This window comes from Henckelia pumila, chromosome 4 (assembly GCF_033568475.1).
Source record: "Henckelia pumila isolate YLH828 chromosome 4, ASM3356847v2, whole genome shotgun sequence".
In the NCBI taxonomy this organism is placed as follows: Eukaryota; Viridiplantae; Streptophyta; class Magnoliopsida; order Lamiales; family Gesneriaceae; genus Henckelia; species Henckelia pumila.
The window spans coordinates 22854763-22880742 of NC_133123.1; the positions used below are offsets into that span (position 1 = coordinate 22854763).

The 25980-nt window shown below is 36.6% G+C and overlaps 1 protein-coding gene across 4 annotated transcripts; it reads right to left on the minus strand.

Annotated features, from left to right (window-relative positions):
* Positions 1 to 1359: 1359 nt before the first annotated feature.
* LOC140867587 (cleavage and polyadenylation specificity factor subunit 1) lies at positions 1360 to 25727 on the minus strand. 4 transcript variants are annotated; one of them, XM_073272652.1, is made up of 26 exons: positions 25329 to 25726; positions 24934 to 25080; positions 24396 to 24549; positions 23292 to 23427; positions 21929 to 22074; positions 21236 to 21331; positions 21107 to 21159; positions 20089 to 20220; positions 19914 to 19965; positions 19699 to 19818; positions 19296 to 19430; positions 18371 to 18499; positions 18063 to 18140; positions 10146 to 10277; positions 9905 to 9999; positions 8493 to 8689; positions 5916 to 6697; positions 5689 to 5769; positions 5555 to 5620; positions 5334 to 5411; positions 4864 to 5085; positions 4553 to 4684; positions 4304 to 4480; positions 3463 to 3648; positions 2584 to 2963; positions 1362 to 1829 (listed from the first exon to the last, which is right to left on the minus strand). In XM_073272652.1, exons 1-26 carry the CDS (start codon positions 25649 to 25651, stop codon positions 1715 to 1717), a joined length of 4344 nt encoding a protein of 1447 aa, XP_073128753.1. In that variant the 5' UTR covers positions 25652 to 25726; the 3' UTR covers positions 1362 to 1714. The 4 variants fall into 4 exon arrangements, with proteins under 4 accessions (XP_073128752.1, XP_073128753.1, XP_073128755.1 ...); XM_073272651.1 differs by having other exon boundaries at positions 1360 to 1829; positions 4304 to 4684; positions 25329 to 25727; XM_073272654.1 differs by lacking the exons at positions 24934 to 25080; positions 25329 to 25726 and having other exon boundaries at positions 23292 to 23422; positions 24396 to 24534.
* Positions 25728 to 25980: the final 253 nt, after the last annotated feature.

A 25980-nucleotide genomic window follows, 5' to 3' on the forward strand; every position in this document is an offset into this window, starting at 1 on the left:
ACTTTTTATTAATACACTATTTGAATTGTCTTCATGTACTTTATTTTTATATTAGATTGTATTTTTCGTAAAAAAATATATAATTATTGGTTTATAAGCTACACAATAATAAATTGACGTGACCAATGTTTTTTCGTGAAATAGTGTAATTATTTTTTAAACAATCAAACTAATATCATAATTATGAACAAACTAATATCAGTATAAAATTATTAAACACAATCATAATATTGAATATTACCTAGTTACTTAAAATATTTTGAAAATTTTTGCAACATAAATAAATAATTATAGTGAAAATACTACATAATTTTTACTATCATTTTGAATCATTTATTCATTCTTTGATTGAATATTAATAAAATAATATTACAAAAATTTATATTAGAATCAGAATCTTGCAAATATATGGATGAAATGAAAAGGAAAATTCATATAACATATAAAATCTATGTATGATGACAATTTGACATAATCAATACTAAAAAATAGAAGTTATAAAATTAAATAACTTCTATTAAGATGTAAGTTAAATGTGGGAAATTACTACACTCAATCAATTATCTCGTGTATTTTCTCATTTTTGTCCCTATATTTCTTGTATTTTATTTATATAACTCTCATTAACATATCATTCATATGGAACAAAAGGCTAAACAATTACATACACAATGCAAAAAATTTGTTCCTACATTCATATTTTTATAGTAGATAAAGATAAAGATATATATATGTTGTTAAATAATATATTTTCATTAATGTTTATGTATAAATTTTAATGTCTATTTTAGGTTTATGTAACAATCCATTATAATAGTTTTTCCGACGACAGATGGTTGATATTTATCTTTATTATAAATTATATATACAACCTGAGTATGTAGAAATTAAAATTTTATGATTAGAAAAACAATATAAAATTTTTTCAGTAACACGTTTACATAATATTTTCGTTGCCGTTTAATTTTTATGTGAAATCGTTATATATTTTTTGCATGTATTTAAATAGCTAGTATTGTTATATCAAAAAAAAAATTACTAAACGGTTTCACATGTTTGTTTTGAAAAACATATCTCTTATTTATATATTTTGACTCTTGAAAAATATTATTTTTTATTTTAAATATGAATCGAATTAATGTATCACGAATTTATATGTGAGACCAAATGGAAAGGACTCTACTTCAAAAATTGCTCTTTTTTATTATGTTTTTTTTTCTTTTTTTTTTTTGTGCGGCAACTACTAGTTTTCTACATGAATTAATATATGTGGAGACCAAATGGGAGGGATTCCACTTCAAAAATTGCTCTTTTTTTATTATGATTTTTTTTTTTTGTGATTTCTAGTTTTCTACATGAATTAATATTTAATACCACTCGTATTACATTCAAGTAACAAAATTTCCAGCACGCTACCGCCATTCGTACCTTCTAAATATGCTAACAATTTACTCAATAATTGCCGAAAATACATTATTATTGTACACAATAACAAGAAGGTCTGCAATCAAAAATTCATTGTTAAAGCGGCACGAAGGTAATATGACGTATCAGACAACCGGTTTGGCTTACTGGAATGACTGCATTATCCAGATGATATGGCTGGTAGCACGAAACAAGAGAGCAGACAAATATCATGAAGCCAAGCTCTCGACCACACCAATTGGCCTCGACCACACCAATTGTTTTCAGCGTGTCACTGGATGCAAACTCTTCAAAGAAAGCTTGTTCCAAGAGTAAGATCGTTCAAGTTGGACATGATCTGAGTTCGTGTCGTTCCAATTTGTTGAGCAATATCCGCCTGCTCTTCCAGTGGGAGCATCTCGTAACTGCAACATTGTGGGTATTGGATACATGTTATTAGTACAAACATTCACATCTAAGCTGCTGCGTAAAACTGGATGGGTAAGAGATGCATGCAAGAATAGAAAATATATATTCCACTTGCATGCGTTCAAACATACTCTCTCCTGCACATACAACCACCTTTAATAAGATTAAGACATCGAAATTTTTCGCAACATTAAACCAATTTCTGATAATTTCTCAGCCACTTTTACGGAGGTCCGCACGGGCAGTAGCAAGTACTTTATTAGCAAATAAGCAAGCCAGTAAAAGAAAATCTGTAGTAGGTATGGACGTATTATAATAAGCGAGAATTAAAAGAATTTTTTTAAAAAGATTAATCCAACAAATATTGTGAACGAGTATCTAGTGTAGCAACCTAGTACCATCTACTTCTTAATCAGTCTTGAAGGGTTTGGAGCACCTAATATGGTCAGATTAGGATACATTTTGCCAAAAAAGTTTGACAATAGTATCTGCATCATGGCAGTATATCAATCTAAAAACATAAACTCAATGGTGCACTTCTAATGGAGAGCAGGTTTTGGCTGCACCATTGAAATTCTGCACGCACGCTACCAGAATTTTTACGGACTAAACATGCATAAGTTGGCAGATCAACCAAATCAACATATTGACATTTGATAATAAAAAAAATCTGGGTCAACTTATGGCGATCAAATGCACAAAAGGATGTTAGGCTTTTAATATCAGATACATCAGAGTGAAACTACATACTGGGAAAGCAGCTCGCAGTCAACAATGCTGTCTGGGCCAGGCCGATGAGCCTTTCCATATGAACGGAAGTGGCGAAAAGACCTTGGATTTAGTCCAGCAACATGGGAAATAGCATCCACAAGCTTTTTCTGCAGTGACTGCAGCCTACGAAATGTAAGCTCATCAAGAGGTGCAATACAGCCAATGCTGCCATCCAAGGTGCCAAAAAGTAGACCGAAGCGGTTGGTCTTATCAGATCCAGCACTTGTTCGATCAGCGGATGTAGCAAGCAGCTGCAGCCGCAAAAACTTGGTAATATGTGCACCAACATGGAATTCAGCCCTTGGTAGAAGTTTCTGTCCTTTCCAGCTTTCTGACTGCTTTGGGGCGTAATAGAATATCTAATTGTTGCACAAACTGCCAATGTCAGATGATTGTGGCAAAGGATTCTTCTATGGTTGAACCAATTATACATAAGTGAAATAGTATATATCCCAAAAGTATGCAGAGCAAACTGGTAAGAAAAAAGCAGGCCAAAGAAAGTAATGCTCCAAGAACAAATGATGCTTGATAAGAAAAATCCAAAAAGAAGAGGAAAAGAAACCAATACTAGAAATTTAAGAATGAACTTAAAGTACTATGAGAAGTTGACGCTAATGTCTAAAACATTCAGGCGCAAAAGGAAAATCGTTGAAGTGTAAATTGCCACACTTTCCATGGGTTGGAAGTCACCTAGCAGCCAATAAGTAAAGAAAATTCAAATAACCTCTTATTTTAATTATTGCCACAGGCACCACACTGAGAAAATTGAGGTTGTTCACTAGCGTTTTTGCCCAAAATTATATAACCCATGAGTGATTGATGTTTGAAAGAAACATGCACAGCAGCAGAAGGGGACACCTGAACATTCTTCTGCTCATCTGAAACTGTGAGGCTGAGTGTGCTTCCATCTATCAAAAACTCAGTTGCTAAACAATCAAGTGAGCCAAAATCTTTTGCCAATAAATTCAGTTGAGAGCCTTGTTCCTTCCAACTAAGAAAGTAAATGCTTTTGTGAATATCTCCAAGAAGAATAAAATTTTTCACCTGCAAAATGTTCACTCTCAAAAGAAAGTCTATCAAAAGCTCATAAGGTTATCATAAGAGTATGTGTTCAGTATACAGTAAAAAAAATATGATAACTTGACCTATATGCTAATATTAACAGAAATTCTAGAAAAAAGTGTAAAACATGTGGAAGAATAACAACAGAGTGAACGCGTAAGTGCTCAGATACATGGTAGTTTTCTTTCTCCAATAAAAATATCAGTATCGGACACAGCTTGAATAGCTAACATGTAACTGAAATTGAGGGGAAGGGGAAGCTGGCCCAATACAGATTTTACTTTTTAGTGATAATGAAAGATCTAGAATAAAGTGAAATAATAGTAATAAGACATTTTTCACTTATGACACATATCTAATGCATTGAACTATCCGCGGCCATAGAGATACATATACACAGAAATTTTAAAAAATTGTACTAAGACCCCTGAAACAACTGAAATCGAACATAAAAAACACGCTAGATTTCGAATGTGGTAACTTGAGATCTGACGAATTTCATACAGCAACATTGTTCATCAGACCAAAGATTAATGAAGGATAACATGTTAGCACGCAAAATGGGGCACATACAATTGTTCATCAGACCAAAGATTAGTTAAGGATAACATGTGAGCATGCAAAACGGGGCACGCACAATGTTTAGGCTCACGACATAAAGAGGCGGGACATCATAGAACGCAACTCCATTTAACTCAAGACCCGTCCACTTATGCAGAATAATCTTGGGGCCTGACGCTATCAACAGATGGCCTTGAAGTGATGCCAAAGCAGATATAGCACCTTTCAATTCTTTAGAATAAACTTCTGAAACCTGAGAAGAATAAGGATGATTAAATTTAAGGTTATCAAGCAGCTGTGGATAAGCAAAACAGAATACTGCTACCTTAGCTTGACCACTGTCAGAATTTTTTTCAACAGAATATAAAAGTACACGTCCTCTAGCTGCTACATCTTCCCCTTGCACATAAGCAGTTCCAACCGCCAACAGAGTTTCATTTTCTTGTGTTGTAGTATTCTATACACATAGACAATTCAAACATGAGTAACTCAATAAATTACATTATAAGGTTTATGAAGTACATAATACCACAACCAAATAGTCAAAACTCGTAACCAAAAAAAAAAGGTAAATGGGTGATGAAATTAGAACATTTCAGGCAAAAAAGGCAGTATGATGTGACAAGTTAAACTTACATATAATGTCACAACTCGTACAGTTAGAGCATTTTCAGAGCTTTGCATGGGAATTGTAGCCTTTGTTTGCCACGGCCCATTGGACTTTTCAGGTTCCATTATCCGTACCTCAAATTCTTCCACCGGATAGGTCCCCTCAAAATTCAGATTATCGTGCTCAAATTGATTTCCAACTTCTTGATCAATCAGAGACTGGATGACTTGATTAAGAGGCTTAAGCATCTGCATAAAAATTGTTAAGAATACCTGAATGAATTACCTGTTAAATTTTTTCCTTGTTCCCGGCCTACTTGCTAGGGATCCGAAGAAAGCAGGCTAGTGCCTCATTGTTTTGAGTTTATGAAAGCATGTTTATTTTCTAGAACAAGATTCACGTGGACCAACCAGATTCAAGGAAGTACTATTCCCAATTAAACAAGTACTTTCATGATTATATTTATAAAAACTGATAAAATAGAGCACGCACTTACTGGAACAGAGACTATAACCGGATACAAATTTTTCTCGGCAAAATAAGTTATTTGATGTGGTGTTCCCTTCAGTGATACCTGTCACAGATAAAATACATGGACAGAAGGTACCCAAGAAGAGAAAAGGAAAAGGAATGCGTATGAATTTATTGGAAACAAATTCGTGCTATATTGCTATAAAAAAAATTACCACTAAAGAGCAGAAAAAAATGATTTCTTACCTTCTGCACTGGCCAACAACTGTCATAGGATGATAAAGCTGAAAGTTGGCATATTTTCAGAGCACCCTAAAGAAGAGGAAAAATATTCAGTTTTCCGTATGTAAGGAATAAAAGAACCCATATACTTAGCTAACCTGTGAAGTTATGTATATAAACCCATGATTACAGTTGACATTGTGAAGAACAGTGAAGGCAACTATTGGTCCATCACACACCTGAAAAAAAAGGATAGAGGATTGCTGATGGGTTTTAATAAATTGTGAAAGGTTAGCCTTGATAGAAAACTACATAGTCAGAAAGAGACATTATACTATAAGCCTTGATTCAACAAGTGGAACCATATAAACCGAGACAAACTAACCTGTGGATGAATGCGTATGCGCTCCCTGAATATCATGAACCAAGCGGGTCTTGTCCCAGAGAGAAATAAACCCTGTAAGCCACCAACATTCTTGAAAACAGTTATACGTTGAGATGAGATCCCTGATGTTGACTCCTCTCGTGCATAAGTGTCCGAGAAAACTCGGACAAAACGTAAATTTCTAAGCCTAGACGAACTTGTACTGCTGCGACTAATAGAACTCTGACCGTAAACATCCTCAACAGCGGGAGCATTTTCTGAACCTTCATAAATATAAGCATGATAACAAAGAATACTCCCATCGGACAATATTCCAAATAGAAAGGGACGGCCATGATCAGAAGCCCATCGTTGCATGGACAACTCAACAACCTGTATACCATGATTTGCTTCTTTCCTACCATGTCCATTGGCTTCAGAATTTTTTTTCACGTGATTCACAGGATCATTCACCGGACTGTGAAAAAATGAGTCCAAGATATGACCCTTTCCAGAAACAAATTTATCAACAGAGAAAACACAGTTGAAATTGGGCAAATCAAACATCTCAAGATTTCCATTTTCATAGCACAGAACACAGTACACATCACCGTGATCATGCATCATACCATCTGTTCCATCAATAGCCTCCCCGATGCCAGTAGCAAGCCAAGCATCTGTACTAGTCTTCCGGAGCCATACTTCAGGTCCTTTATCTTGATAAAGTGTACAAGCTGACACCAACTTATCTGAGCTTTCAAATACTGGTGGAATGATGACCGACACTGTGCACGTGGAGGGATCTAGGCGAAGAAATTGAGGAAGCACAAAGCAAAGACCACATAAATCATGGTTCAGACACGAGTACATAAAAAACACTATCAAACAACATGGACCCTTTTCAATGCCTGGAATTAGAATAATGTTCTTGAAACAGTTGTGTACTTGTGTTTATGACCGTTTGAAATTTTTGGAAGCTTTTAGGCGTTCATATATGGTAATCATGTTAACAATATCTTGTCCCTCTAATAAAAAAATCAAATCGTACTAAAGGTGAATTCTCAAGTTGCCAAGTATTAATTCAGTTCCACAAGTTGCAGGCCAAACAGTACAAGCACTCATTCACTTCAACCTTTGATCTATGCCAACCCCAAGCAGCCTTTCAATGTATAACTAGTTCAAAAAAATGAATGCGCGGAATACTTAAGTTACCAGACACGTAAATATGAAAATTAGCTTCATTAGGAACCTTGAGCCAGAGATCAACAGAGGAAGCACAAGAAGATGCTCAAGAACTAGAGAAATCCTAAATTTGTTCACATCATAAAAAATGGAAATACTTCAATGCCATAGTAGCCACAATTTTACAAACAAAACAGTTGGTGACGAATATTTTGCCCCTAAAGTCAAATGTTCAACATACCATAATAATTTGCAAGAAGTATCATAAATAACAAACCCATAAATTTCCATCAAAACAATGATCAGAGATTTTTATCTCGAGATTTACCAAAAATGTATTAAATGAAAAGAAATAAAGGATTAAAAACCACCCTAAATGCTAAGAAAATTCAATACATAACTCGCTGAAACACGTCCATCCTGCCCCCACTGCCGCAGGATCTAGGTTTCAGTTGGAGGGTAGTTATTTAGGGTGGGTGGATTGTGGGACATTCCTAACCCTATATTTGTGGAAAAATAGTAATTATAATAATAGGACATACAAGAGCACAAGGCATGCAACTTTGATGTCAAATGTGCCTAAGGTCAAGAAATGCATTTAACAAGACTGGTTGACTGTCTAAGCTCTTCCAAAATTAAACATGCAGATAGTAAATGAAAGAAGAGGCTGGCCCAACTATTAATAATCATCACCCCTTTATGTAGGAGAAAATACGCCTAGCTGAAAATAATAGAACATCATCCCCATAACTATAAATTATATAATAGAACTACAAATCATATCAAATACACGCAATAATCTTTAAAAATGTCAAATTTGGTCCAAAATTATGCTGATTGATTTGTGATACTCTCCTTCAAGCTGAAGGAGATTCTACATGATATTCAAAACCAGAAAGACATAATTAACGTGCAGAAATATAATGTGTCATCTTCCATTGAGTAGCAACAACCAATTATCGTGGCCACATGGGATCGATAAACATAGCATCCCAGTGGACATAAAAATCACTAGAGGATTCAATCTGTGACCCTGGCAGCCAAACAGTCAGAATAATCGTAAGTGCAGCCATTATTCAACACACAGTTACTGTAACCATGATTTCTTTTTCCAAATCATGGTTCACATTATCATTAATTTTATCTGCACGGATAGATTTTTAGCCGACACGATATAGGAAAATCTAGATGAGTATTCTTCTATGGCATCATATTAAATTTCACAGTTCTAGTATAAGAAGAGATCACAACATAACACAAGATTTATACAATTGGCAAGGAAGACCTACATCGTATCGAATATCGATAGTCAAGTGACATGACATCAAAAGCTATTTTTCTGTACAAAAGAAATAACATACTAAATGTATTACAAAAAAGAAGCCATTTTATTGCTTGTAAAGTACTAAGACATACCTCCAACAAGAAGCTGAATACTTCCATCAGTCATTCTCAGCAACACATAAGGATCAGCAATGGAAACCGATGACACAATTGTGCCTTCAGAACCTGCAACAGCTTCTGTGTTGGAGGTTTTAAATGTCAAATCTTGAGTCATAAAAGCGCCATCAAGGATCCGGGCACCGCGAGCAAAGATTTGGATAACTCGACGTCTGCATGACAAAGTTTTCAAAAAATGTTAATCACCCTATAGGACTCAATAATAACATTAATTACCAATAATCTGTTAAGATATTAACCATCAACATCAAAGCATCATTGCAGTTAAAAAACTGAAAAACAGTTAATAAGCAGGGACAGGATAAATGTGAACAAACAGAACTAAAATTTTCATCTGCTAAAGGCACCAATGCTCTTCAAGAAGACCAAACGTCCAAACCTAAGTCACCACTTATTCTAAATAAAGCAAATTGAAGCAAAGGGACCTAAGACCTAACACCCCGATGCTTCCAGTGCCTGAAAAAACCTCATAAATTATCGCTAGGATTAAAATAAAATTTTAAGCCGGACTGACGACTAAATATTTAATCAGCCCAAGCTCCCATTAGAGACTGCATTTACAAGCAAATCTCGGATGTCCTCCACTCCACCCAGGCCCAAGCAGAGTGTATTAGCCTTATATTAGCAGAGGAGTTGTTCCAATTTCGACTACCTTTTATTTTTATTTTTTTTTTATAGAAACTCAAATCTTATAAATAAGAACATGGAAGATAATTACAAGTGTGAACCAGAGGTCAACACACTATGAAAAGCTAACAACTCAAAAAACTAACTCAAAATAATGCTCCAATCCCTATACACATCTGATACCGAAAAAGATTTAAAACCCGTAGACTGAAGCCACCGAGGAACCCTAAACATAATCTTCTCCCAGCAATCTACAGCCGAGTCTTCTATATCTTCAAAAATCCTCTTGTTTCGCGCTCCAACCACACAGACCGACAAATGCAATGAGCTACCGTATTCCAGAAAGTCCTTCCTTTCCTTCCCAAAACTCGTCGTCTCGTCCTAGGTTCAGCTCAAACAAATCCCAATTTCGACCACCTTCTATTCCTACAAGTCCAAATGAAAGGTCATTTCCATGGAACTAACACTACTCTCTCCCGAAGCACCAACGCTTAACACTATTCTCTCTCGAAGCACCAACACTACCAAACATATAAACATTACAGCATAGTGCATATGAATTCCATGTCTGAATGATTACAAATAGTCCATATGCTGTCATTATGAAAAGAATATAAAACTGGTGTTTTCAATTATCAATTTGAATAACTGATATAGAGAGGGAAATGAAGGGGGTGAAAACAATAAAATCAAATTCCAGAACATATGCATGAACTGGTTGAGCCAGATAAATGAAAGACCTTTCAAACAAATTTCCTGCTGCAACTGTACTTCCTTGAACATAGTAGTCAACATTTTCAGTAACCTCCTCAAGGTTAGTAGCTGTTTGTAGTACCTGCAACATAAGGACGTGCATGTAAGAAAGACTGCAGAGATAACACGGTAGCTGATTCAGGATAAGTCATCTTTCTAAACCTGGCAAATAAAAATTTTCCAAAATTTCTCGTCTTTTAAACAGAAAAGGTTATACTACTGACACACCATTGTACGGTTTTCCAAACTAATTATCAAATATGCATGATATTCATCTTCATAAGCTGCTCCCTTTAAGGAATCACTGCGTAAATTCTTGTGGTAAACCGTCCAAATCCCTTTGCAACCGGGTAGTGATTCCTGCATAAAACCACGATGTTTTGATGCATATCAATAATAAAGTCACAAATGAAAGTCACTCAATTTGAAATACATAGTACAGGTAGGTGATCCAACCCAAATCAATCGGCTTGGAATTGAAGAAATGGATGATAAGATTCTGAATGTGCAGAAGCTGGTAAAGGCACTATTTGGGTAAACATACAGTTTCATATAATAGTTGACATATCACAAGACAGGTAAATAACAAATGCTACTCACTGTAAAGGTTTACATATTTCATTGAGTTTGGATACACAATGACATTGAAACATAAAAAGATCTCATTTTTAAAGAAGCAGAAGTTATTGTTGTGCAGCTTGACTCAAGCTTAAATTTCAGCAGGCTTGTGTTTATATATCATTCAGAAACTACCAAGCTTTTTCCTATTATTTATCTATATTGAAATTTTAATCGTATCTGTTGTCTCCACAGTTTGAAAATTGATCTAATTTTTCTTCAGAACACAAATGGCAATGTTCCTGGTTGAACTCAAATTTTCACTAGTTTAACGAGTTAGTAAAATGAGCTAGCTGAAACTAGAAAGTTCAATATGAGCTAAAAGTTAATTGCAGAAATTTGAATATCTTCACTCAGAGCTTGACTCATTTATAGCCCCTATACTCCAAAATGGAAAACTTTCCTTTTATTCTTCCACCTGTCTTTCCTATTCTATCAGCACTAAACCAATGTGTAGCATAAACATAAAACATTTTGTTAAAATAAAATAAAAAAATAACTTCAGTGCATTCTTCCACCAAAATGACTCCATTCGAAGCCGTTTATGGGATTCCGCCTCCGACTCCACTAGCTTATATTCCTGGCACCTCTTGTGTGCAAGCTGTCAATGAGTATCTTCGTGTTCGTGATTCCATTCTCCGAGAATTACGACGTAATCTATCGGTGGCCAGAGATCGAATGAAAGTTCAAGCCGACCAACATCGAAGAAAAATTTCTTTCACTGTCGGAGATTACGTTTACTCCAAGCTTCAACCGTTTCGTCAATCTTCTGTTGCTATCAGGCGTAATATGAAGCTTGCTCCCCGTTTTTTGGGCCCTATCAGATTCTTGACGAAGTGGGTACGGTGGCTTATAAATTGGATCTTCCCCCAGGATCACAAATTCATAATGTCCCAGACAATTAACACGTACGAGGAGGTGGGGCATAAATCAGTGGAGATAGTGGAAGATTTGGTCAATAAGATGCATCTTTAATTAATTGTTTATTCTCTCTCATGATGACTGATCTTTAGCTTAGTGGGTAAACATTCCCTAATTTTAGCATTAGTACGTTATTATTTTCTTCATTGTAAGACTAATATAAATAGTATGAAGCTTATCGAATGAAGTATTAACTATTTCGAGTTTCAATCCTCCTATTCCTTTGTCTTTCTTTTTCCTTAATCCTATTAAATTCATTCATATCACGATCCTCCCACAATCTAATCCTATCACCCTGTTTGACATTGTACTTGACAAACAGAAGAAGAGCCGGGTAAATCCTAGAGATGAATTTCCAAGGGCTCTTGAAAGTGGCATTCTTGGCTCAGTCCGCATCCTACCCGTTACCTTGCAATCCATATTTGCTTACAATATAACGAATCCCTCTCCATAGAAAACCTCCACCACAACTAAGGCTTTATTCCTCAAACAAATAAAACCTATGCCCAATCCCCCACTGTTCTTAGGTCTACAAACTTGGTCCCAAGCAACTTGGTGACAATGATACTACTCGTCAGCCCCGTCCCACAAAAAATCCCTCGTAATATTTTGCATGGCGCCCGCTATACCACACGGTATCCTGAAAAGAGAGACAAGAAACACAAAGGCAGGGCATTCAACACCACCGAAATCAAAGTCAATCTCCCACCTTTGGACAAAAGGCATTTTTCAGCTAGACAATTTCTTATTAAGTTTCATTAACACCGGTTCCCAAAACGAAAGTTTCAACGGATTACCTCCCAAAGGAATCCCCAAAATCTAATAGGCCACGATTCACCGCCACACCCGATAATCCTTGATAACCCCTTCACCTTCTCTTCCTCGCGATTGAGGCCTAGCAGAGCATTCTTGCCCAAATTTACATTCAACCCTCACATATAGCACAAAAGGAATTCCAAATATCCATAAAAAAATGCAACATAACCCTCCTCCTTCACAAAAAAGAGATTATCATCCGCAAATTGAATATGGGAAGTCTCAACCCCATCCTTACCACATCCAAACCACGTCATATCCAACGCTTTTGCCTTGTCCATCATTCTGCCCAACATCCACTATCAAATTGAAAAGAAAACGAGACAGAGGATTCCCTTGCCAAAGACCTTTCTCTCCCTTGAATTTTCCTTTGGGCCTCCCATTGATAAAAATCGAAAACGATACGTTTGGAACACAACCTTGATCCATTTTCTCCACCTTTCCCCAAAACCATTTTTCAACATCACGAAGTCCAAGAATCTCCAATCCACATGGTCCTAACTCATAAACCTTCTCAAAGTTTAATTTAAACACCCTCTCTCTTCTTCTTTAACCCATACTCCACCAATTCATTAGCAATGAAACAGAAATCTAAAATCTGTCTATCCTCCATAAAGGCACTCTGAGTGTGCCATTGTGAAAGAAATCACCTTCTTCAATCTCGAAGCCAACACTATGGCTGTTATCTTATAAATGCACTACTAATGATATTACTATTTCATTATCTAGTCAAGGACTCAAGTACATTAATAATGAATTTATTTAATTAAAATTTTGAACTAACATAAAGATAATGCCCGATGCACTAATTTATTAATGTCTTTTTACTTTTTCATAATTTTTTTTAAAAAAAAGGTCTTAACTTCCAACCAGACATTTGTTTATTATATTTCTTGATAAAAAAACCTGTTACAAGAACAAGTAACAAAAACATCATTCCTCTCAGTTAGACACAATATCTAGTTGGTCTATCAGTTAGACTAAATATCTAGTTGGTCTAAGACAGAAAACACCAAAATTTATATAGCATGTATGGTCGGGTATAGACGACACACAACTCAGAACTAATTACGGCATCGAATAAGTAGCGCTCGAAGGGAAAAAACAGTCAATACATTAACGTCAAATTCTTGGTCCCTTGGATTTCGAGGCTTTCAAACTTTCTAAATAAAACTCTTCAACGAACATTTTTTTTAAATAGGAAACATATAATTTCTAGACTACTGATTCAGCAATTTCTTTCTAAAACACAATTCTTGGATTTTTTTTCGGCATACAAACCCAAACTCTTCTGAATTTAAAATTCACTTAGTTGGGCTAAATCTTTTGTGCTCTTTCTATACCCCTTAGAGAAGTTTGGATATAGAGGTAATAACTTTGAAAAATGCTTAAATAAGTGCAACTTTTTTAATTGTTTTTTTAGAAGCGATTTTATCATTTTGGATAAATATTGAAAAGTATTTTAAATACTTTTCAATATTTATCCAAAATGATAAAATCGCTTCTAAAAAAACAGGGGCCTATTCAGCAGCTAGAATTCCGGTTGGGAATGAGATAAATTTGGGTGTCGGAGTGGTTTTATGAAGATTTTCTCTTGGAACATTAGAGGAGGAGGGTCCAGCAGCAGGAGGAGTTTGATTCGAACGATTCTTCGTAGAGAGAAACCTGATTTAGTGATCTTTCAAGAAACTAAGCAAGCCAGGGTGGACAGGAGATTCATAGCTAGTTTGTGGAAATCAAGATTCGTAGAATGGTTGGAGTTGCCTGCAATTGGTAGATCAGGGGGAATTTTATTGGCTTGGGACTCTAAGTCGGTGTCAGTGACGGATAATTTGATTGGAGATTTTTCAGTTTCGATTAAGCTAGATAAGGGCAGTAGTTTGGAGTGGTGGTTTTCGGCGGTGTACAGTCCATGTTCTCCTAAGGATCGTCAAAATTTTTGGGATGAGTTAGCAGGTTTGAAGGTTTATGTGGTCCTAATTGGTGCGTAGGAGGGGATTTTAATGTGGTGAGATTCTTGAGTGAAAAATTGAACAGCAGTACTTTGACCAGAAGCATGAGAAGTTTTGACTCTTTAATCACAGAGCTAGAATTGTGTGATCCTCCGCTCTTGAACGGTAAATTCACTTGGTCCAACATGCGAGCATCCCCTATTTGTTGTAGGCTGGATAGATTTCTTTTCTCTGGAGGCTGGAGAGATATGTTCAAGTTTAGTAGACAGACGATTTTGCCGAGATTAACTTCAGATCAGAACCCTTTGATTCTGGACACAACTCAGGGGGAGTGGGGCCCAACACCTTTCAGGTCCGAAAACATGTGGTTAAAACACAAGGATTTCAGAGACGAATTCGCTAAGTGGTGGGTGAGTTCACATTCACGGGGTTGGGAGGGATACAAATTTATGAGAAAGCTGAAGGACATAAAATCGGACGTTAGAAGTGGAATTCAGAGAAGTTCGGGAACCTTGATGCGAGAAAAAAGGAGCTGGAGAATAAGATTCTTGAGTTGGACGTTCAGGAGAGTGAGGGTCGGTGGGTAGATAGCATGGTGCTTGAGAGAAGGGCTTTTAGAAGCGAACTAGAAGAGATAGTATGCAGAAACGTTCAAAAAGAGCAACAGAAAGCAAAAGTTAAATGGTTGAAGGAGGAGGATTGTAATACGAAATTCTTCCACTCGTTACTTATCCAAAGAAGGAGTAGATCGAGGATTGAGAAGTTGGAATTGGAAGATGGGAGTTTTTGCACGGACAGCGAGCTTATAAAGGCGCAATTGATTGAATTTTACCGTAAGCTTTTCAGCAAATCGGGCAGTAGGGCCTTTGGCACAGAAGGGGTGGAATGGAGTCCTATTGGCCGCGACGAAATGGTTCAGCTTGAGCTTCCTTTTTCGAAGAATGAAATAAAAAAAGCAGTGTTTGAGTGTGACGGATCTAAATCTCCGGGAGCTGATGGGTTTTCGTTACAAGTTTTCCAGGAGTGTTGGCACGTCATTAAAGGGGATTTGGTGAAGGTTTTTGCTGAATTTTATGAAAAAGGGATTATTAATGGAGTGACTAACGAAACTTATATTTGTTTGATTCCGAAAAAGAAAGATTCTTTGCGTATTAAGGATTTTAGGCCTAATAGTTTGGTAACCAGCTTGTACAAGATTTTGGCTAAAGTATTGGCTTCGCGTTTGAAGAAAGTAATAGGAACTACGATTGTGGATACACAAACGACAGATCCTCGATTGTAGCCTCATAGCCAACGAGATGGTAGAAGATTTTAGATTGAAAAAGAAGAAAGGTTGGGTGTTCAAGGCAGATTTTGAGAAAGCTTACGATAACGTGGATTTCCGATTTTTGGACTTTGTTCTCATGAAGAAGGGATTCGGAGACCAGTGGAGGAGATGGATCAGGGGCTGTCTCGACAATGTTAGCTACTCGATTATAATTAATGGCAGGCCGTGTGGAAAAATCAAAGGCGAAAAGGGATTGAGGCAGGGAGACTCTTTATCTCCTTTCCTTTTTAATTTGGTTGCGGATGTTCTGGCTAGGTTGGTGGATAAGGCTAAGTCCATGAACTTCATTCAAGGGTGGGTCATAGGAAAAGATAGTGTAGAGGTTTCTCACTTACAATTTGCAGACGACACTATATTTTTTGTGAAGGATCAAGAGCACTTGAGATTTTTGAAGGACGTTCTGAATTCTTTTTGTGACATGTCAGGGCTAAAGATCAATTTAGATAAGAGTGTTTTATTGAGTATTAACTACGAAGCAGATGTGGAGGTGGAGATGGCCAGGGAGTTTGGATGTGGGCTGGAGTCCTGGCCAATCAAATACTTCGGGGTTCCTCTGGGAGGAAATCCAATCAAGGCATCTTTTTGGGAACCGGTGTTATTTAGGATGTCAAAAAAGTTAGCGAGTTGGAAGAAATCTTTCCTTTCGAGAGGGGGTAGACTTACGCTGATTTCGGCAGTTATGAACGCCATACCGTTGTATTATTTGTCGTTTTTCAGAATTCCTAAGGGGGTGGTGGCGTCCTTGGAGAAGTTGATGAGGAATTTTTGTGGGACGGGCCGGATGGAGATAAGCACTGTCATTGGGTAGCTTGGGATAAGGTTATCATTCCAAAGAATAGGGGAGGACTGGGGATCGGCAATATCGGTCTGCGGAACAAGGCCTTGTTGGGCAAATGGTGGTGGCGTTTCTCTAAGGAGGGGAACACGTTGTGGAGGAGAATTGTTATTAGCAAATACGGCATGCAAGAGAATGGCTGGGACGCGGGATTGGCAAGGAATAACACGTTTCGTAGCCCTTGGAAGTTCATCTCTAGGATTTATCCGACTTTTTTGCAATCAGTGAGGTTCGTAGTCAAGGGGGGAGATAGAGTTAGATTTTGGGAGGATTCTTGGGTGGGGAATTGCTCTTTTAAAACCCTTTTCCCGGTGTTTTTCCGAATTTCTAGAGCTCATAATAAGACTATCTCACAATTCATTTCTAGAGAATCTTCTTTTCCCATTAATTCGTCCTCTTGGAATTTACATTTTCGTCGCGATCTCAGAGATGAGGAGATGGGTGATTTAATCAATTTGTTGGAAGTTTTGGGAAGGGTTAGTCTTAGGGAGGGTGGTGAGGATAGTAGGAGTTGGATTTAGGATGTCTCAGGTGAGTTTTCAGTGAAATCTTTCTTTCATTCTTTTTTTCCGGAATCTCGGTTCCCTAAATCTGATCTTTTTCAATCGATTTGGAAAGCTCCGACTCCTTCAAAGGTTAAGGTGTTCTCTTGGGCCGCAATTCTGGGAAGGATACCGACTTGTGATTTGATCCAAAAGAGGTTCCCAAAATGTTTTCTTAATCCAAATTGGTGTGTGCTTTGCAAGCAAGAGGGTGAGTGTCAGGATCATATGTTGGTACATTGCCCATTCGCATCATCCTTTTGGTGGTTAGCGTTGAAAGCTTTGGGACTGTCATGGGTGACTACGAAGACTACGAAGGACTTGTTCGCAGCAGATTTGGGGAGCTATCTGGGCAAAAGGGGGAGAATTCCTTGGGCAGCCATAACTCATTGCATTTGCTGGTTCGTTTGGCTAAAAAGAAATAGGAGGATTTTTGAGGAAGAAGAGGTTTCGAGGGAAGAGATTTGGGACAAGATTAAGTTGGGAGTCGCAACTTGGTTACATTATTCACCTCTATTCGAGTCGTTTTCAGTTTCAGAGTCGTATAGGGACTGGAGTTTGGTTTTCATTTAGTACCTTCCTAGATCTTGTATAGTGAATTTAGTGGACCACTGGTCCACCTTCCTATGTAACTATTATTAAATTTTAATATTAAATATGTTTCTTATAAAAAAAAAATATTGAAAAGTATTTTTGTTATTATTTTTAAATATCATTAGAAGCAAGAGACCAAAAGCTAGAAATTATAGCTTCTAAAAAAACACTTTTAAGTTACTTTTTTAAAACGGTTTTTGTAACCAACCACTACAATCTTTTAAGAAAGCCTTTTTTTCAAAAAAATTGTTTTTGATCTCCTGAATTCTCCAACCAAACGGGCTCTTAGTCTCACTTATACATTTATACCTATCTAACATCTGAAACGTAAAAGCTACAAAAAAGTTTGCACCAAAGTCGAAAGTCACAAAAGATGGGCAATCAAACCAAAACTAACTGCAAGTACGCCATCAATAAAATTGATATAATGTGACATTTACGGCAGATAGTAGCAACCACCTAAACATAAAAGTTGGTAACAAGCACCACGTTCAAGAAAACCATGAATCACAAAATTTCTAGAATCTAGAGTCATGCCACCTGAGTTATGGTTTCTGGGCGAATTGATTGTTGAAGTACACTGAGAGAACCATTCTTTCCATGTCCAGAACAGCACACCTGCACAAGATTCAAAACAAAATTTTTTATGGCTTGTGCATCATGAAATAAGAAATAAATGCATCATGAAATAAGAAATAAAACTGAACTTTTGGTTAGGGGGTCATAGATGTATTAAGATAAATAATAATGACAATTCAAAATTCAAAATGATTGGCACAGACAAATACAAGATGCTCCGGTTTATTTGTAGCACTAAAAAATAATAGAATAATGAAATCATAACTTACCAATTCATAATTACTTTGCTTTGCACTTCCTGTTGCATTTGGGTCAGCGTTAATTCTCAAACCATAAGAGAAATCTTTTAACGGACCAACATTAAGCAATGAATCCCTCACGGCAAATGAGAAAGTTTTCTGCATGCATCAAAGAACATGGCATTATAAGAAATGAAAAACTATTTAGAATGGAAGCATAAAACATAATTCAAGATGCCACAAGTAAAACTCATTGCGCTCTTCATGAGCTCCAACAAGAAAGGTAGTTCTTACCCTAAAAAGGATATTTCACTTGTTGGACCCCCGACTATATACCAACTCAGGGTTAAGAGTCGCCGAAGCAAATATCGTAGGAAATGGCTAGGCAGTAAGAATCATGGATTAATGGAGACATGGATTTAGAAAACAATTTCAAAATATTTATCAAATGATTTCCGAATATTAGTTACTAGATAAGGTTATGAACAAAGACAAAGCACACAAGATGGGCAAAGAAGTTATATACTACTTTAATTTTAGATTCCCAACACTATCGTAGCTCTCCAATTAAAATAAAGTTATTCCTGCAATTATACTAATCAACTTGAAATTTTTTTATCAATTGTTCTCCGGTTATTTAATATTTGAAGGTGGGATCTAACATCACAACAACAGGCTATGAAAACAAACAATATCAATAAGTTGACAAAGAGCATGGATATATATACCAAAACAAACACTGGATCTTTCCACTCATCTCTCATCAACAACGATTCGACTAGAGGTTTCGTAATTATAATATCATAAAGAACAAAGAGGAAATAAAATTTGGCTACTGTCAATTAAAATAAAGGTGAGTGACATTTGAAACACATCCCCAAGCACATCATAGAAATTGGTTATCAACATAAATGTAAGATAACATAGCTCAGTACATTTTCAGAAGACGTTTAACCTGAGCTAGATGAGCATTATTTGGGCCAGTGCCAAATAAAGAAAGTTCCTCATTATTGGTTATATCCTTCAATGTATCAGAGGGAGACCTCCGCAACCGCTTTGCCAAAGGGGCATCAGTTTCTATATCCCCAACCTAGAAAAATAAGAAAGACAAATACAAGATATCAATAAATAAAAAATAATAAATGTCTTTCGAAATTTCCAAGATATCAATCAAGTAAATTTAACTAAAAACATAAAATTTAAAATTTCCAAGATTACATAATGGTGAAAAAAAGTAGTGAATCCAAACAAATTTTGAACTTCAAATTCCAGCACCAATCCTTTAGTAAAAAACGAGAGCCCAGATGAATAAAACAAGAGCTGCATTAACGTTAAACTGAATGTTTAAAAAGGCAAACCTCTTCCTTCGCACCAGTAGCTGGAGTAGGGGTTCCCACTTCAGAATTATATTGCACTAGCAGACTGTCACCCAAACGACTGCCCAGGAAGAATAGTGAATTTCCAATTGTTGTAATATCCTAAAACAATCAATAAAATAATGAGCAGGATATTAATTAAAAAAAAGTTCATCCGGTAATATACACAAGCATGATCAACTTGAAAAGCAGCTGACCGAAGCAAGTACAGAAGCTCTTGACTTGGAAAGTTCAAGCCTCTGCACAATTCTGCAAAAAATGGATATACATCAGTAATAACATGAGAAACAGGATACCGTGGGTCAAATTAGAAGACACGGGAAACTGTAAAATGCAACAGAGAAGAACATTAAAATGCAAAGCAATACCAACCTTCCATCATAAACAAGAGTCAGCAAAAGCAGTTCTCCCGTTTTTGTCGAGAACATGGCAACGTCATTTGTTAACCATGTTGCATTGGCAGCATCAAGCTCTGTAATGAAACCAGGTCTAGGCATCTCTTGACTGAACCGTGGATAAGGAATTCATGTTAGGAATAACTTAGTTGTCTCATTAAAAAAATAAGATAGAGACATGAATCAAAGTTTCATACTAAAACTTTCTTCAATAGTCATTATACATAATTGTCAATAAAACTTCCCCTTGCCTAAATATCATAGAAGAAACATTATGTGCTATCGAGTCAAGACATGTAGCAAAAAACAGGCCATGGTATCACTTGACATTTCCCCACGCAACCACAGTGGCATTTTAATCAAATTAGCTCAACTACTCTATTGACTTCAATAACTGAAATTTTCATTAACTGAAATATCCAAAGAAAACTTAGCAAGGAGTGGCAAGTGTTCTCAGCCATGTCACAACCGGTTCTGATAGCCTGGTCTACGGGTGTCAGGAAACTTGCGTCCAGAAAAATAAAATCATACAGAAAGCAGAATTGAAATGGAAAATGAAGCATCAGGACACCCTCAAGATGGATTCCTGTAAAAAATTGTTGACAATTATGAATTAACCCGTTCTATTAAATTTACACATTAGTTCACCTAGATGAGAAATAGCAAACAAAGAGAGAACTTCAAAAAATTATGCTACAAGTTTTTCACTATCCTGAAAATTGTTCAACCTCGATCCGCTTAAGAATAGAAAAAATGTCCATTACGTTTAAAAAAAACCAAGATTCATCAACCTAGACAAATAGCTAGGAAAAGGTTTAATCACAGCGTAATAATTGTAAGGTAAGATAAAGATGTACATGTAATCATGTATAGGAGCTGCCATTAGAGTTTCAGTTACAAGGTGGAAAAACAGGGACATATTGAAAATCTCGAGTATCTTGATAGGGGAAAAAGGGAAAGAGGAAGGATAAAAGATTCAAGCCGTTGGATCTCACCTTCCATCAACAGGCACGGCAAAATTGTTCAACGCTAAGAAGCATGATGTTGACTGCCCAAGTGAAATATAAAGAATAAATAGCAGGAAATATAAACCACAAAACATCAAGAAAAGAGTTAAGGTAAACCTGGCTATGATAGTGAATCGTATTAGCAGCAATCACAAGTACTCCCCCAATGGGAGATGGAACAGCAAGGATCTTGTATGCATCATGAGGAAGATTCTGAAAACAGATAAAGGGGAAAGCAAAATTTTAAATAAAATCTACAGCTAGAAAAAATGTCAGCCTTCATGAATCCAGAACTAAGGCTGGAAATGTTGGAAATAATTTGCCACTAATTAAAGATATAGAACAAAATCAAAGAAGAGTGGCTAGGTTTTAGGGCCTCGGGTATTCATTATGTCACAAGCTTTTAGGACCTCGGGTATTCATTATGTCACAAGCTTTTAGGACCTCGGGTAAAAGAAAAGCTAGTGAGATAATGAATATTTGCTCACAATTACAGGAAAGAAAAAGGCATTCCCATCATAAGAATGCACACATTTATTCCTGCATGTGCACCTGAGGTAACTGGAATGTAAATATACTCTCACAGATCAAGAGAGAAGATAAAATTTGCGACACAATGAGTACTTGATCCAGGTCAGTGAATCGAAAACCTTGCTGTCATGAGAATGCCTGGAAATATGAGTGGAGTGCAGATACAAAGAAAAAAAGACACAAATCTTAGAACACTTTGGAACCTTGTAAAATCTGTTGCTCCAATGTCATGTAAATAGAAAGTTAACAGTCGTCATAATAAATGAAACTATAACTTACATTGGCTGACCATATGAGAGGATGCTGCTTCAAAGTTGTATTGATACTAAGCGCAGATATCATACAAGTGTGATGTTTCCATGACACACGACCGGCCCAAGTAAGCTCCTGCTCATGTAGGATAACCACAACAGGCTCAATGTAACCTGTCAAAGGTTTAGTCCACAACCGTAAAATATAAAGATGAGAGACAGTCAGGCTGAAATGCAATTATTCACATAGTATCTGAGAGTGTTGTCTCAGAAATTGGCAATAAATAGCAAGAAAAGGAATTCAAGGGACCAACATCTTAGTCATCGAACTGGCAAAAAGATCACGATTTCAATACTTTCAACAGATAAAAAAACAGGTAATCCATTGGCAACTTTTAGATAGCATGGTTTCCTATAAAAGTTTACAGGTAGCAGATATCAAACTACTGTCTGCCTACTTTCAGCACTTGCCTTCAACCAATAAATAATGTTCGAGATAAATTAAGTATCATGAAGTATGTGTGTGCTATCACTTGGTAAATCTCATTAATGCATAACACATTTTCTTCCCACGGCAAATGTCTTCATCAAAATGAAACCGTTAAAGAGTTTTAAGACTTATGGCAGTTGGCTCTGTGCCTGAGACATGGAACTGCCGAGTGCCGAGCTTAGATGAGAGTGTTATCCATACTCAAGATCTTTAAACAAAACACATCTTTCAGTCGAGGCCTTTTCAGAGCTTGCACTTGCGCATAGCATAGAGAAAGTTGGCATAGAAATGAATAAGGTGAATGTTCATTAAAAGCATAGAAACTTATAGATTATCGTGAGAAGAAACAGGTTTGACAAATGATTTAATAAAATGCAGTATGAAGTGGTCAAGACACACACACGTGAGTAACTGTTGTTTCCACGAGACTGTATTTTCAAAGCTTGGATAACTTGTGCACAATATGTATCAGAGATAAGCACCGATTAGTATGATAAACAGCCATTAATCTCATTCTTACTGGCTTTACGAATATTTATTTTGTACTTATTAACTACGAAGGGGAGAAGACATGAGTGTGACCCTACAGTGTAAACAGCCATTAATCTCATTCTTACTGGCTTTGGGAATATTTATTTTGTACTTATTAACTACAAAGGGCAGAAGACATGAGTGTGACCCTATAGTGGGCAGATTCTCAAATAAACTCGGTCAAAAAAATCAGAATGTAACACTTGAACGGTTCCAGAACAAATTTTTTAAAAAAGAAAATAAATGTTTATGGAAGCTCCATGCAACAAAATGTGAATTTTTTATATAAGAGAAAGCAATGTAACCTTAACCACATTGTAATCTATTGTTATCAAAGTTATCAGATTAAAGAAACCAAGTCAATTCTTACCATGTAAAAAGATAAAATCTTTAACATGCTTCATGTCAAGATCTTGCAGACCAACAATGTAGGATGACTCAATTCGAGATGCAACAGATGGCCCTGAATTAAAAGTATTGTCCTCCACAACCAAACCAGAACTGGCCTAGCATCGAAAGTTCATAATTAAATTTCCCAAAAATAATAAAAAATAAAAAACGACACACACACATGCATGCACACAATTACTGTTGACCACGGAAACTGGCAAAGCATTTGTCAAGCCACAGCACATGGCAATGCACTCATCACATCAACTGCCAATATTTAATAATGTAAAATTATAAACGGGGACGTACAATCTGGGATGGATTCTCAGAGAATACCCTGCTTATGTGACATGTCATTGTCAATGATGTACTGGGTAAGGATCCTTTTTCAAGTTAAAAGAACTAATGAGCATCAAATCTTGTTTTTAGGTGAGTTAAGAAATGATTAAGAACCATGCAATCACCCAAATCCCATACACCCAGGAAATCCCCATCTGTTTCACACTCATGAGCAGAATGAAATCATGCTTCACTGAAATGAACTATGCTGGTATGAAAGCAATTTGCGAGTCACAACACAATCATGTCATCATTAGGTTGAGCATTTCCCGAACTTTGATAGAAATTTATGTGACAATGGCGTCTATAATATTTTTGAAACTGAACATGTGAAATTGCACGGACAATTGAAATCAGTACAAACAGGAGATAGCAACATGTACCCAAAAATGCGCGGATGGATGATTTGACACATACCAAAAACATCTATTGGGGTATGGCTCAGCACAAGGCATGTGCAAATGACACATTACCAACCAACTTTGCTCATTCAGTCATTTCCATGGCATAGCCAAAAGATACATTAGCTAAAAATTATATCTAGACTTCTAGTATCAAGTCACACAACACACACCATGCTAATTAACATTGGTTATTGAAGTATTATATCAAACCTTATGTCCAAACCTTCTAGTATCATCAATGCTCAATACAGCAACACAATATAACTGGCACTAATGCACGTTGAAATAAACATTGTTATCGAGAAAAATAAAATCAAATTTGGGAAACGGTAAAAGAAAACCTCAGCTGTCTTGAGAACTATCATCTGTAGTCCATAAACAAGAACAGCAGAACACCTTCCCAGTGGGTCAACTTTTGCTAGTGGACCTTTGCTAAAACATTCTCTGCCTTTTTTCAAGTGCAGCCAATCTGGACCCTCAAAACAATGCATAGAACTGTAAGATGAAATGAAAAGCCATTTATGATTTGAACAGAATTAGATATGTAGTCAGAAAAACTAATAGACTAATACATGAAAATGAACTGCTTTAACATACCATGCTCCATGAAGCACAATGAAATTACTGCAACTAACAGTAAATAACTATACACGTGCATTGTGTGGCAATTGAAAACCAGTAATTCCCCAAACCTGGCTGCCGGCTGCCCGTTTACCAAAATAATTTTTAGCATTCAAGACTTTTAGCAAGTTCACGCTGAAGATTAATTTTACTTAAATCTAACTTTTTAGATCCATTAATAAGTTAATTTCCGAGTGAAACAACATGCGAGTGCCTTTCTTCATCTGAAATGTGTGCATGGACTATAATAAAGCTCACCTGGTGCGAAGTCCGTGTAAAGAATCATCAAATTCCAAAACTGAAATTTTTGCATCTCGAAAAGTCAACATAATCGAGTCTCTCCTCCTTCCTTCATTAACACCTCCATTTGCTAACACCCCCAGTGATTCCACATTGCCATGCAATCTACAACAGTTTAACAAACCAGTATAACTAAGCACGTGATTGCCACCACAAGGGGAAAAAAATCAAATTTGGTGCCTAATTTTTTCAAAGCTCAAGTTTTGCAACCTCGCTCCAACTCAATTTGCCCTTGATTTAATTCCTCAGTTCACAAAACTAAAAATGGAGTTGATACCATACAAATCCACCCCACATATGATTTAAAATTTTGATACAAGATGGCCTCCAAATACATTGTCAAAAAAAGAAACCTGTAATGGCAGACGAGCTCGAGGGAGGCGCCGGATACGCCCGCCAAGACACCGCCACGTTTGGCCGGTTTGGAGTTCATAAGGTTAGAAGATTCCTCCTGAATTCTGACGGTGTAGACTTCCAGGACGTTGGCAGCTACAGTGATGAGGTTAGGAACAGGGCCAACAAGCTTGGTGGAGGAGGGCCAGTCAGAGTCCAGCCCATCACCGGGGAGTTCAGGGGCTCGCGGAGTGGCATCCGCGGGGGAGTGGCTGATGAACCCGGAGGCGCAGTGCTCGATGCCGGTGGCGTGGTGCATCATCTTGTATGCAGCGAAGCTCATTTTGCCAGTTTGGGTTTAGCAATGTAAAGAGTGAAGCAGAGTAAAAGATTAGGGTTTTATACGGGGAACTGTAACCGCGGCCGTTGGCGGGACTCACAAATCCACGGACCCACCCGCCGGTGATTTTTAAAGAGTTATTATTATTATTATTATTTGTCTATTTAATTCAACTAGTCATTCTTTTGCGATGAACTGATTGTTATGGTTATGTAATTATTAGTAAAAATTAGTAAATATGAATAAATAATTATAATTTAAATACAAATAAATTAAGATTGAGCTTTAATTAAATGATTTAAAATCTATGAATTTAAATGTATTTTCATTAT